Below are 15,358 nucleotides of genomic sequence, written 5' to 3'. Positions count from 1 at the left end.
TTTGCAGCATTTACCTATTGCATGCCACCCCTGTCTCAGTCCTTGCTATCTCAGGCTCTTGGATTATGCTAGGATTAAAACCAAAAGAAAGTAAACAAGGCTCTGTGAGCTCTATTTACCTTTCAAAGCTTCCACTCACTGACTTTTCCTCAGGCACTTGGCAGCAAACATAAGTCTGTTGAGGGGTTTGATGTGAGACAAACTGTCAATGTACGTGATGACAGTTGTGGTCGAAAGTATTCAGGATGTCCCTTCTGCTACACCTGATGAATTAATGTCCATGGTGCTTTCTACAAAAAAGCATTAGCAGATTTATAACCATTATCTAGCAGAAGACTGGCTTGATTTTTGCTTGTAAAGTGTTGTCCTTCAACTTTCTGCTGGGGTGTGTCTCTGTAAATAATTGACACAGTTTTGTTAATATACAACCATAACTGTTTATTGTAGTATCTCTAAACTGATTTTTAGCATCTCTCTATATCACCAGATCTTCTCCTTTAGATAGGTTACAATGAAGGAGGAAAGACTGAGAGGGTTCATGCCGAAGATATCTTTCACAACATAGAGCTGTACATAGAAAGTGAAAGGTGGTGAGGAAAATAAAAAATATATACTCAGCTCATCAAATCATTGCAATGTAATGAAGTCAAACAGAGCCATGCTAAAGCGCAGTCCTCGCATCTATATATGCTACTTTTCATAACTGTGACAGAATCTGGGCTTATGCAACGTCTGAGTAGGGCCAGAGAAAATTAAACTTCTCAGTGATGAAGACAATGAGCATCTACTATTCCAAAAAGGTCCATTAGGAAGTAGGATGAGCTGAACATCAGCCCTCAACAGATCAGTACAAAAACCTTTTATTTTCAGTCTGTATTCTGATATATGTGCATGTATAATGTCTGGAATGGCAGACTCCAAGCAGGTGGCATTTTAGGACCCCTGCTTACCTGATCATTTGCAAGCTAAGGTTCTTGACAAGACAAATAGGGAGCTAATACATTTTCTATTCATCTTTCTTTCAGGCAAGTGCTCACTTTTGTGGAAACGAAAAGCAATCGAGTGAATGCTCCTCAGACTGAGCTACAGAACCGCGGTGGTCTTCAGTACCAGTTCGCTTCAGAAATATTTCAAATGCCTATTCAGTTAGTGAAGACAAGGAGTCCTGAAACCCAAGTATGTAAATCTCAAGATATCAGTGTGCATGTGAAATTCAAATTCTCCTTGAATCGCAATCAGGAACTCCTAATTTATGAAACTAATAGAGTTTCATTTAGGGATTGCTTGTGAGTTGCATTTGGCCTACCTCATAAATATTAAGGAGGTAAGTTGCAGTTTGCGACCCATTTGGAGTCACTGTCATCACAGGGATGATTGCTGGCAGAGATCAACAGACCCCCATGCTTGTGACTGCTTTTTAACTAAGCAATATTTTTTTTTAAATGTAGTCTGTTTTCCTGAAAGGAAAATGGAATGTGTTCCAAAAGAAAAAAATTAAACCATGAGGTTTCATTTTTGAAGTATTTATATTTACATTCTCAATGAGGAAGGGGTCCCTTATGGACCCCTTCTTATTTGCAAATGGGTTACCACCAGTTTTAAACTGGCGGGAAAGTATTACTGTTTTGCAACCAGAATGCTATTGCAAAACAGTAATGCATACCATATTGATTTAGTATTTGGAAATGTGATTCGATAATAAGATACAGAATCGCATTTTGTGCACCTTAAAAAGCATTTTTCAGGTCGCAAACAGCCCAATTCCGCGAATTGGGACGTTTGTGTCCAGAAAAATGCTTTGTATATTTGGCCCCTGGTTTCATCGCAGTTGATGCAAACCTCTTACAGGGCCATCCAAAGAATATATTTATAGAATTATATTTGGGTAACATAGTATAACTGGAATGTTTCTCACTGAGGAGTTCTGAGTGGAATTAAATAGACAACAAAAGAAACGGCCAAATTGTGTATGCTGTCCCTCAGAACACTGAGGTGAAAAAGATCTGTTATTCATATTATACCCATATACTCTTTTATATTCAGGTTATATGGTATGTTATGTATGGTGTCCAAAATCATTTGGCCCTGCTTTCATCAACTACAAAGGGGCAGAGGAGTAATTGGGGAGCCGTACATAACATGGCATCTCCCCCCTCTCCCAAATGTCCAAATGTAAAAAGGGAATATCTGGCCACCTGCTACCAACTTCCAACAGGCTCTGTGTACTTCCACTCCCCATCCTCTCAAAGCTGTGCTAGACCAAGTGCTGCACTAACTGGCTTGCAGAGAGCCCTGTCAGAGCAGTGTGGACTTACTTTAGGAGGTAGAAACTGTGAGAATCAACCTTTGTTTCTCACAGTTGCTACATCATAGCTGTGAAGAATCAGATTTAGAATATGGTATTCACAATAGATGCCTCCAATGGAAATATACATAGCATATAGACACAAAGATAAGTAACTTTGTTTTACAGGGATTTTTTTCACTCGGGGGTTCTGAGAATAGCATCTCTGTAACTCACAATTATCCATCTATTAAGTAATGGATGGCACCTAAAAGCATCTGCCCCTGCTATTCACTGCTACCCAGGGGGCAGAGGAATAATATGGGAGCATGGCCTCCAATCCCAGACCCAAATGTGGAAAAATAGCTTACTGGCCATCCTTAACTAACTCCCACCTCATCCCCAACTACGTTTTCCCTCCTGCAGCTGTGCTTTCTGCTTTCAGCTAAAGCAAGCAGCAGAACTGTGCTGGCAGGATTTAAGACAGCCCTGCCAGCCTGGTCTGAACATCCTTCCTAATGTAGCAATGGTGGATAACAGATTTTCTTATCAACTTTTGCTATGTCATAGCAGTGAGTTACCAGATTTGGAATCTGCTTTAAACAATAGAGGTTTACAATGGAAGCCATGCCTGACAAAGGAACATTTATTTTCACCCAGTTGCACTTCATTAGAAATCATCAGCAATAAGTATTGTGGAATGTTCTTTGTTTACTGATGTCTGCTTTGGCTTTAAGGTATATTGAGGCATTTACCCCCAAATGTCCCTTTCGAATGCTTAGAAAATCTTTTATAACACACAAGTATGTAATCCCCTGTATCTCATAAAGAATCATATCTAACCATAAAGACTATGTCTGCCCCCCAGCACCTAATGGACTTCCTCAATCCCTACCTACATTGCATCTACCGATTTTTGAATTCAGAGTTGGCAGTTTGTACTCATGAATTGATGATACATAGGTACTCCTCCCATGCAGGAAGAGGCCAAGGCACACAAGTTTAACAGTTGTAACCCCTTCCATGCTCATGACAAGCTCAGCTCGTAATGCAGCACAGTGCTTGTGTGCTCATGACGAGCAGAGCTCGTCATGACCACACCCGTTTTAGTTGTGGTCCAGCACAAATCCTGCACGCAGCGATGTGGTTAACAAATCCTTGGATGAGGAAAAACATTAATGACACCAGGCTGACTCACTCTGGACACATCAACATCCATCTTATGCTCCCATGCCTCTCCCATGTCAAATGTAAAACCCTAAAGCTAATTCTCCGTCTGTTCACTCCACGCACAAAGAGCTTCATTCTGGATTTATTGCTAGTGATTGATCAATGGGACGACACTGAGCCTCCATTAGCATTCAGCCAAGCAAAGTATTGTTCCCTTTATGCACAAACCTTCTATGGCACTGACTGTGCCTGCGTTTGAGTAACAATTCAGATATGTGCTTGAGAAAACACTCTCACTAATTTATTTTTTAGACTTTTTTTAATCACCAACCGGTCAGAGTGCTGTACTGTGGTAACGGCTGGCAAATATGACCATAGATTTTAATTGGGATAAAAATATCTTTAAGCTCAGCCATTGAGCATCAATCAATAGCATTTTACAGGTCCTACACTGATTGACTTTGTTCTGTAATCCATACATTATTTGTTAATACAGTTGTGCACAAAATGTACTTCTAGACACTTTGCCTCTATAAATTAGACATTGTACTCATACCATCTAAGAGCCCACAAATAGAAAGTAATACCAGTGGGAGAGGCAGAGGAGTAATAGGCACTGCACATTTTAGACAGTAAGAAAGTTTTGACCACCAGGGTCTGATTAAGAATTGGATGATGATGTAATTCCAAAAATTTAAAGACGAATCTGGAGGATAGTCCCACAAGGAATTTCCGACACCATGGTTATATTGTGTAGGAGAAAATAGAACAATACCTGGGATTAATTACTTTCATAATTCAAACGATTTTCCTGGGACAGTTTGGAAAAAACAAACGATAATTCAATGATGTCACTGAAGATTTTCCATCTTCTATTTTTGTCTCTCTGTTTCATATCATAAATACCATTTGTTGTTTGTCCCTCTGATGCATGCTGCCCGTCTAGTGCTCCATCTCTGGATAATGCAAGAAACCCAAAATTACACAGCAACTAATCAAACAGGGATGAGTGTGCTTATAGATGTAGTGTGAGAGAAGAGGGATGAAGAACTATCTTTGGCAATTTAAAAACTTTAAATTTGCGGATACACTCCTTTCCTCTAGCTTCTTGAAAGATATGGCACAGTATGTTTCATGATACTTTCCATTAGTTTTTTTGTAAATAAATTCCACCTATTTTATTTTTGGTACAGGTTGCTGAAACCCTCCAGCATTTAGTGCAAAATAACCAACAACAGGTACATGCTGATGCCCCTGCCAAATTCCTACAGCTCACCCAGATTCTTCGAGCAGCAAACTATGAAAATATTCAAGCCATATGGAAGCAGTTTGCAGACAGACCTCAGTACAGGTGATTTGCTGTTATTATGTCAACCAATAGCTTGTAATACTAGAATTGTATCTGCCTAACACCTGGGATTTGTATGCTACATGCAGGCGCTGGTTGCTGAATGCCATCCCAGCGGTGGGAACCATCGATGCACTGAAGGTTATTAAGCAGAAGATCCACAACCAGGAGCTGAGCCCCAGGGAGGCAGCCCAGGCTGTCACTCTAGCTGTCCAGTTCACAAGAGCAGATCACCAGACCTTGCAAGTGGCTCAAGTAAGTCTAATAAAGTGTTTTCATGTTGTTCTCTCATGTTAGTCGACATTGTGCAGTTATAGCGAAGAGTGTAGTATGACTTAGAAGGGAAGTCAAATGCATGATAAAACAACCAAATGTCCCCTTTTAAGGCCTCCTCCAACTGGAGCCTTGGTCAGCCATTATTTCATATATAGAATACCATCCAATGAGTGTTACAGAAATGGTGCCACTGCTGATGTACAAACAAACTTTAATCCTATTTACATCCAAATAACAGGAACAATAGTAGGGATGCATAGTTCTCCAAGAACACTCGACCACAGTAAATTTTAAAGTCAGGTTTTGAGTCACCCACAGCTACAGATATCTTTTCCCTTTCAATGGCGATTTAAATTCTGCTTACCCATCCATCTGTGGTTGATATGACTTCCCTTCTCCTATGTTCTGTTGAACTTTGATCGTCTGTGAAGAGACCAGGTGGCGTTTGTTTTCCTGATTGAAGATTTGCAGTTTGTTACAGGGCATACCATTAGAACATACAGCGGTACCATTGAGTGTTCAGTGTAAAAATGTCATCTAATTTTGTTATCACTTCATTGCAGCTAAAGTTGAACTATTGTAGTGTCCAATTAAAAAAAAATATTAAAGAGGAAAAAGAACAACAAGGCGATGGGTGGACTGATTGCAAAAAGTCACAACCACTATCAATCTTTTGGGCTGCATTCCAGTCTATGATTTTCAGCCCAGTAAGCAACTTAATACGTCCAAATCAGCTCAGGGGCTGCTTGAATAGGAACAACAATGCACAAACATTGAGGCATGGTCTGTATGAGAACCCATGCAATCCCATACAAGTTTTGGCCTATTTAGGCCTTGTGAATGAGGTATACCTTCAATCCCATGGCACAATGAGCATAGGACCAAAACTGTTCCACTTCAGATAGAGACCAGCCTTATGCATGTCTATATTTGTCCTGTTCCAGTATGAATAATCGAGCTTAAACTCTCTCTGAATGAGAACACAAGCAACCCAAATCTTTTTTCCGCCACTATGGCACTTCAACTTGTCTGGGGTTGCTTGTGTCATCAGGGACTGTCTGGCAGTTTGGACTGAACTGTTCCCATTGAAACAGGATCAGGGCTCATTTTCATTTGATTGGCCTCTACTAGATTGGCATAGTGTATGGAAAACACTGGACTGGAATACGGCCCCCAAGAGATTTGCTCTGCCTGAGATTATGTATAGCATTCTATCCATCATATCGGTGTCTGATGCAATTTGTGAAAATGTCACACTTCGGATAAATATTCAAAATTCTTCACTCTACAAAGATTGTTTGTGTTTAATTGTGTACTTTGAAGTTTTTATCTAGCATTTTATGTATTGGATACTATTACAAACCCATGAAATTAAATTTTTGATCATGTTGTACCTGCGTATGCCATACCTTCAAGCCACCATTGACTTTTAAAATCACCCTGTCATTGCTATTACACACCCATAACATGTTAGCTCACTAATATATCCTTAGCTGTCTAGCCTCTGTGCCACTAGTGTATGAAGTTCAATAAATAGCACTTAGGGACATGTAAAGTCCTCTCTTGTAAAATCACTTGATGAATTGTTGTTATGTAGAGTGCTGACCTGTATGATATACCTCAAATGTGTTTTTTGTAGTGTGTTAGCCATCTTTTACTTTTTAACCCTATTCTCCATAATTGGACAAATGTAGTGAAATGTTCATACCATGTGTGGTGTATAAAATAAACATGGTCTACAAACTTCCAGTGATTAACCTCTGTCCATAACCTTGCAGGATTTAGTCAAAGAGGCAAAACATCAGAAATCCCCTGTTGTATACAAGGCAGCGATCCTGGCATACGGGTCCATGGTGAACAAGTACTGTGGGGCTCATTCTTCCTGTCCCGAGGAAGCTCTATCCGTGAGTAACTTTTCAGTATTGACAAGGAAAATTGTTTTACATATTTCTTTTATAAACACAATCAGTGTGCTCTAGTCAATCTATGCACTGAAGTATGTGCATTAATATGGTAAAACAGCATCTGTGACCATTTTATGTCCTTCCAAAATTTAACAAACAACAAGAAATATGCCAATACTGATCCACTATTTAAATTATTTCAAACAAGGGTGCAAAAGCCATAAAACAATACACCTGTAAGCTCATTAGTAGCTTTTATTTCAATAGCACAGTATATTTTCAATAGTTTTTCCTCCAAAAGGGAACACATGACTAAATGTGATGAACAAACAATAAATTATGAAAACATTTCAACACCAATAATCAATCCTCTTGCATTCACATACTTCCAAACACATTCACTCTACACAACACCATACATATTCAACCTACTTGGTGCAAAAAGGGGCCGGACAAGTAATCCACCCAGAAAGCACCCAAAATGCCAAACAAAACTGTGGTTAACTTACAATTTTTTTTTTCTATAACAGTACCCTGTACAATATTTACACTAATAGAATATTTACATTAATCAGGCACAACACAAACAAGCCTAATCAACAAAACCACAGTTTGGCAAAAAAACGTGGTCTAAGCGTTCCAAATCCCTTTGTTCATGGGATTGTCTTCAGGACCAGAAACAACTATTCTGAAAAAGCCACAAGATCAGTTTCAAAGAAAGTAGTTGATATCTAGCGGTTCATAAATGACTTGGCTCAAAGGTCCAATAATTGATGGTGACGGCATCCTTCGGCGCCATCTGGTGCTTGAAAAAATCCAGCTTCGTATAATCCTTTTTTGAGCGTGTGCTGCAACAATGTTTCGTGCATGAATGAAGCAAGGTTCCCTTTCCAAACAGTCGTGACACTCAATATCGCCTACCACAATTTAGCCAGTGCCAGTCATTTGTGCACACTAGTGCTCAAATTCAACCAATGGAAAGAATTATTCGATGTGCATTGCACATGTCCAATAGACCATTGCTCATGTAGAACATGGGTGTCTCTGTATCAGAATATTTTTCCTCTTTCTTAGGGTTAGAAATCAAACATTATCATGGATATTTGTACTTTATGTAGAGCAATGTTAACAATAAGTTCACTACATGGAGATGTAGATGTTGTTTGTGGCTTTCGAGGAGAGCGCTTAGCTTGGAAACTGGATTTGAAACCCAGTTATTCACTGCTATGGCAAAAGAGAAGTAAGAACTACAGTAACACAAACCACCTCTAATTTGGATTATGGTAAGAGGAAGAAAGTGAGACAGAGAGGTCATTAGACAGGGTAACAGAATTATGGGTAAATTATTTTAATACAAAAAAAGAAGGTACAAATAAAGAATTGGAAAGAGAACCTGAGAGTGAAAAAGTGTTAAAATGATGAGCATTAGATGTGTTTCTTTTGCAGCCTCTACATGACTTGGCAGCTGAAGCGGCCAACAATGCCCATGAAGAGGACATGGCACTGGCTCTGAAGGCTCTTGGAAATGCAGGGCAGCCGGCCAGTATCAAGCGGATCCAGAAGTTCTTGCCAGGATTCTCTTCCAGCGCTTATCAGCTGCCTGTCAGGATCCAGACTGATGCAGTGATGGCTTTGAGGAACATTGTGAAGGAGGATCCAAGAAGGGTAAGAAAGAAGGAGCCAGATTCATCAAAACAACCATCATACTAAAATGCATATCAGAACCAAAAGAATAATTGTATAACTCACCCTGAGCACAATATGTGATTGAATATCCATTTCAGTTGGTTGGTTTGCCTACATACAATCACCATAAAAAACCCTAAAAGAACTCTTAAGTTTCATACTTATACAAAAGACAAATAATATTGTCATTTATGTGTTGCTTTGTGCACTGATTTATTGTCTTTTGGGTCATTAAAGGACAATTTAGCTTTCAGATCTTGGCTACCCTTGACAAATAGGTGGTGCTCTCCCATAGATGTCTTTCCAAATGTTGTTCAAATAGCGCATTCGAGTGTGTATGCCATCATACATGTATATCTGTGACTTTAATCTGCACACATTTTCGTAAAACTTCCAATATCACATTCTGATATCAGTATATAGCCCAGATGGAGAGTGACTTTAAGATATCTCAGATTTACCGTAAACTATTGTTAGTTAGCAAAGGAAGCATTCATTGATCTATTGTATGTCCCTAGCAATAAGATTAAATGTAGCCTTCTATGTAATGTCTGTGTAGTACCAAAGTAGTGGCATTCTATAGGCACAGCACAGTATGAGTGTAAAGAGTCTACAGAAAAAGAAGTTCATTCTTCAGGCACTTTGGTAGCAATTTTTCATTAGGTCTGCCTTCTTTTAAAGCAGCACAAAAGAAAATAGACCACATATGTTAAACCTAATATGAGTATACATGTATTCCACATTGATATAATTTAATATACTCACATGCTTCACTAGATTGATGGTTACAAAATCAGTTGTTCTCTATGTTTGGGATTCAGGAAGACTTTCTAAAAAGTGGACAATTTTTAGTTCAGTGATGTTTCCTGATATAAAATATCATAAACAAAACCTGAGGGCTGCAGAAGTCTCTTGTCAGAATCAGGTGCCTTCTAAGTGTAATTTAATGGAGATCCAGTAGCACAATAGAGTGTGTCTTGTTTCTGTTAACATTTGATAGGCAGCAGCTTATTTTGTAATAGGCCTTTAACCATTCTGGAGACACACAATAGGTAACTGCATTCTAAATATAGTTTTTATTTTCTTTATTATACGTTTTTACTCATACCACCAGAAGTGGTTAACCCACTTTGGTTCATCTACTAAAGTAACGCCAGATTTTCCAATGTTTCCCTTACATAAATATTTCATCATTAATTTAAATTATAATTTAAGAAAAAGGCCTCTGATGCACACATTTGGTTATGTCTCAGATAAGTATAGCCATTCCCTATGAAGCATTCCATTTGCATACTTTTTCCGACAAAATCTTCCTAATCCTATGTATAGGAAGTCTCTAAATTTTAGAAAATTCTCATCCTTATATTATGATGCCTCACATTGCTGACCTGACAGTTTTGCATGCAGGGTTTCGGATGTTGTTATACAAAGGTCTGCTTTACTTAAGAGAAGGTTTGTAACAAAACCCAGAAATATGAATTTAGAGGGAATACACTGTGTTTTATGGTAATTGTTTCAAGTTAACATATTGATTCTCATGGCCAGAGCTTTGCAGGACCAGGCACATTAACAAATATGCAGGTCCACTCCTTGAGAATGGTAAAAGTGCTGTTGGAGTACACATCTCGTATTGAGTGTGCCTACTTCACTGATACTCTGCCATGTCTTATCACTTGCACATTTTGAAAATAAAACTTTTAATTACACTTTGTTGCTTCTTATGTGGTACATTGAGTATTTCACCTAAATCTTTTAATAGTAGTTGAATATTCATAGCACCTGGTGATTCTGTTGTAGTTGTTGCACTGAAGATAGATGGTTTGAAAGTTGGACAAGTATTGATGGTTGCATGTCAGCCATCCTGATATCATCTTACACAGATGAAGAAATAACTGAGCAGAAAGGCGCCTCTTTAGTGACTACACACCCCACAGCATCTTCTGGGTATCAAGCTATTTATCAGTACAAATACATGTATTTTATACAAAGGTAAAGGTGAATCACAGGATACTGGTTATGTGTTTTGACGCTAGATATTTCAATTGATATATTATGTTTCTCTCTGTAGGTTCAGGAAATTCTTCTGCAGATCTTCATGGACCGCCGAGTTCGTACTGAAGTTCGGATGATGGCCTCTGTGGTTCTGTTTGAAACCAAGCCTGGTCTCGCCTTAGTGACAACCATCGCCAACATTGCATCAAAGGAGAGCAAAGTGAACCTACAACTCGCAAGCTTTGTATATTCACAGATGAAGGCCTTGTCCAGAAACCGTGTCCCATCGCTCCATCAAGTGTAAGCATCAAAGTGGAAGATTATGTTATGGATAAAAACTTAGAATAAAATGTAATCATATATGCCAAATCATTTGTAACAAGACCTCAGTGATAAGAGTTAACATTATTTCCTCTAGAGCTGCTGCTTCCAGTGTTGCTGTAAAGATGTTGAACCCCATGCTCGACAGAATGAGCTATCGTTACAGCAAAGCTTTACATGTCGGTTCATTCCAACGTAAGTACATAAAATGTTTGGCAGACACTTTTCCAATTGTTTTGCCTGTCTGCTTACAAGTTTCCCTAACCCTACCAGCTATGATGTAGGCCACACAAATGCATAATACAGAAATATATAGTTGACCCTTGAAGTTCTATAGAACTATGACTACAATTAAGTAATAGTGTTCATATAAGATAAATGCAAGTAAATCGCAATTATCATAATATTTTTAAAACAAACTATCAAAAGTCAACCACTTTTTTACAGACAGAAGATATTTTGAAAGCATGGATTGCTTTTAGCCCTCACTCACTATCATAATTGCCTTCAGTACCAAATATTAGTGCTCTAACACAAACACGCCCTCCACATGGTCAGGGGAAAACAGTGTGCTGGTGATACCAGGAGCACACCAAGTATCTCGGATGTGGAGATCTGGAGGTACCCAAATTGAAAGAAAAATAACTCGTAGCTTCAGAATGGAAAGTTAAATTAGTGTTTGAGGACACCTTGATCTAGTGAGTACACACCACATATTTGATGGTGACACAGATAAGAACAATTAAAATTAAAATTTGGGGGGATACGAAATACCTAGGCAGTGATAATCGATCATTTGTGGTTTTACCTATTTCCACACAGTGCTAAGGTTGTAAACATTGACTGCCATTGGATCAGAATGAGATACCACTCAGAATGTGCCTATGAGATAGGGCTTGTTGTGAAAGTGTATTTCCAGAAGTTGTTCCTCATGGAAGATGCCTCTATTGACATTTATATGAATTGCAAAGGTGATATGTGCCTCACTTGGCCAATAACACATTCCTCATAAACGAACATGGATGATCAGCATCTTTAGGTGGTATGTAGAAGTGAAATATGAGTTTTCTGTGCGTATATATAATCTGAGAACATTTTCTCAGAATCTTTTATATATTTCAAGCTCAATGCATTTCACGCTGATGGGGCAAAATCTTATTATCAAGTGCACATGTCCTGGAAACTTAGAATCTTGTACAGTGTCTTAACTTGTCATGCACTTATGCAAGGGCCACAATAAAGCAGCAGGAAGATGAACCATCCATTCCATTTTTTAAAGAACATGTATTTATTGTTTTACTTTAGATGCACTTATGGCTGGAGCAACTGCAGATGTCTTTATCATGAACAGCGCAAACACAATGTTCCCAGTGTTCCTCCTTGCCAAAACCAGAGGGTACATCCTCGGCGCAGAGGCTGATATTCTTGAGGTAAAGACTGCTAGTTTGCCATGGTAAAGGAGCCTACTTCTAGACCAGTAAATACAGAATGGATGAATTGTTATTTTAACCAAAGCACTGAAACCTTCAAACCACTACTCTGACCCTTTACCTGCAAAGTTCTTGATTGCGATGAAGAATTCTATGCTTCCACTTTGGACCAAGATATTCAATGCCACCCTACTTCAAGGCAATATCCCTGATTACCTAAATACGGGGCAGCTAACTCCCATTTTCAAAACTCCCATGGCTGACCACGAAGACCTCAACAACTTCCTCCCAATCACCAACATTCCGACTCTGGTGAAGCGCCTCAATAGATGTGTCTATGTACACTTTGCAACCACATAGACCAATTTCATTACCTTGACCAATTCCAATTTGGCTTCTCTCTGGGTCACAGGCCTATTACACACATAGTTGATGACATTAAAAATACTGGATCAAAACTAATCTTGCCTTCTAATCCTCCTCGACCTCTCATCAACACAAGACAGCCTCCTAAAATGCAGATTGGGTCTATCTAGGTCTGTTTTCAACTGGTTCACATCATTTCACCATAAAAGGATACAAAGAATTAAGGTCAATCTGTCTCTGTCCATGTCTACACCGGTCACAGTAGGGGTCCAAAGGGCTCCAAGATCTCATCCACTCTCTTCAACCTGTTCATGGAGCCTTTAATTAAAATCTTGAAATCATCTAACACCCACTATCACATGTATGCTGATGACACCCAACTTGACTTGACAATCCCTTCCCTGAGGCTATCAGGCCCCTCAACGTATCTCATCTATTAACTCTCAAAAGGAATTACTCCTAATTCCCCCACCCAAGCAATTTCCCATTATTGAAGAATATTTGAAACAACTAACTGCTTTTAACTGCATGCTACAATCCCTAGTAATGTCCAGGCTGTACTATGGAAGTGCAACCCTTTGAGATTTATTGAGATACAAGATGGCCTTAACTCCGCAGCAAGGCTCATCACAGGATCCAAAAGAAACAACCTCATCTCAACAGATTTGAAATCTCTAAACTGGCACCCATGTAAGGCTAAGATTCCACTACAAATTGCCTGTATAACCCACAATGCCCTACACTTCAACACCTCACTGTACATTGCGCAAAAAACTGGATTGATCTGGTGGCTGTAGGTTCTCTAGAAGCACCTGCACTTTATTGTTGAAACTACAGTAATTTCATAAATAGAAAACCTACAACTGTGCATTCTCGGGCATTGTTCCTAGAATTTGGAGCTCCCTGCCCTCCGAATCCAGACTGAATCCCTTACCTGTGACTTTCAAAAAAGAAGTTTAAGCCTTGTTGATGAATACTAGAATTCACAAACTCTACCTCTGGACCACGTTATGGAGCATTTTCTTCACCCATGTTTGCAATTTCCTACCAATGCTTCTGTTTGTTTTCATATTTGCATTGTCCTTCAGGGTGAATTAATACCACCCCCCCCCTTGACTTTGCAACAGCTATTTTCATTCTTGAATTTGTTATTTCATTTTGATCCACTTGTTTCCTTTCCCTCACTATATGTAAAGTGCTCTGATACCTTCTTGGGTCTTGTTTGCGCTTTATAAAACCTTATTAATAAAAATGAATAGAATAATTAAAGGTAGATATATACAATAAAATGTGTATCAGGAAATGGGAGAAACCTTGCAAACCAAAAGCCATTTGCCATGCTGCTGTAAGGGAATAACTATTGCAGTTCATAATGTACCAAATCAGTGATCAACATGTTGCTAACTGATACATCACCGCTCTCTACAGAAACTTACATTTGAATATTTGTTACTAGATTGCTGTCCGAGCTGAAGGTCTGGAACAAGCTCTCAGGAAACAGAATACTCCGTTTGCTGAATACCCAATGCGCAAAAAAATCCAGCAGATTGTAATAACGGTACGGTATTCATTCACATTTGTTGAACTTAATATTTACACACAATAGATTTAAAGGCAGCATTTCCATAAATACCAGGGCACACCCAATTCTACTTCAGTCAGACAATGCCTGTCAAACTTCAGACACACTCCAACCGAAAGTCTCACACAAGTTCTCAATATGTGCACTGTAACATTAACCATTTCAGGTAGTCATTGAATCACACAAGAGTATTGTTTGAAAATACATTTTTCCTAAAATTGCTCAAATTATTTTGGTTATGATTTAGAAGCAGGCAGCTATGTGAAACCCACAGGTTCCTATCAGATATAAATCTACCACTGGGTGTGTTACTCATGGCTGCAGTGGTGTGACTGCTGTCTGGATTTGCTGCATCTGCCACGAACCAGAAGATGTTTACAAAAATGCAAACCTTTGTAATATTATGTTTGGTAACACTAAATTTTCATTTAAAAATTTCCAACAAAACTAAATAGAGCCTAACTATGAATATTAAATCAGTCTTTGCTGCTAGAGTCATGAAGAAGAGGTATAGGAATTGATCTGTCTAATGATAACGAGCCTTTTGGAAAATGCAGGTCTTTCTTTGTGCCTGAAATGTCATTTGGTCTGGCTAGCATGTGTTAAGATATTAAATAGACTAGGTCACTCCATTTTTTGTTGCACTATGAACAAATCATTTGGGTGCAATTACAGTGACCCATCGGAGTTGAAGACACTTACACAAAATGAAGCTAATTTAAATCTCACTTGACACATGAGCTCCTTGTTTCTACTTTTCTAGCAGAGCACCACACATCATTCAGATTTCTGCCTTGTTGGTGAGTCGTGTGTTGATGAAAGCGCTACAGCTATCACATCATGAGCCCCTTGTTAAAATTGACTTCCAACCACCCATCATGCATTAGTGGCCTGTAATCATTACTTGTGAAACAATATCCTTGAAATGCAATCTGTTTGCACTCTGAGTATGGGATATATTGAGTTCCCTGCATATGTCAGTCCCAGGCAGGAAAAATA

The 15,358-nt window shown here is 38.8% G+C and overlaps 1 protein-coding gene across 1 annotated transcript in view; it reads left to right on the top strand.

Moving 5' to 3' along the window:
* Positions 1 to 15,358, top strand: part of LOC147747526 (vitellogenin-A2-like) — a 58,764-nt gene that overhangs the window by 5,367 nt on the left and 38,039 nt on the right. The window contains exons 7-15 of the mRNA XM_086954008.1: positions 1,026 to 1,176; positions 4,648 to 4,805; positions 4,892 to 5,057; positions 6,857 to 6,982; positions 8,429 to 8,647; positions 10,737 to 10,960; positions 11,079 to 11,176; positions 12,287 to 12,411; positions 14,234 to 14,335. Coding sequence (XP_086810134.1) covers positions 1,026 to 1,176; positions 4,648 to 4,805; positions 4,892 to 5,057; positions 6,857 to 6,982; positions 8,429 to 8,647; positions 10,737 to 10,960; positions 11,079 to 11,176; positions 12,287 to 12,411; positions 14,234 to 14,335 — 1,369 coding nt within the window. The remainder of the gene's footprint in view (positions 1 to 1,025; positions 1,177 to 4,647; positions 4,806 to 4,891; positions 5,058 to 6,856; positions 6,983 to 8,428; positions 8,648 to 10,736; positions 10,961 to 11,078; positions 11,177 to 12,286; positions 12,412 to 14,233; positions 14,336 to 15,358) is intronic.

This window comes from Lissotriton vulgaris, chromosome 1_1 (genome assembly GCF_964263255.1).
Source record: "Lissotriton vulgaris chromosome 1_1, aLisVul1.2, whole genome shotgun sequence".
NCBI lineage: Eukaryota > Metazoa > Chordata > Amphibia > Caudata > Salamandridae > Lissotriton > Lissotriton vulgaris.
Note: the sequence above shows the minus strand (reverse complement) of the source record. Positions and strands in the feature narration are given on the sequence as shown.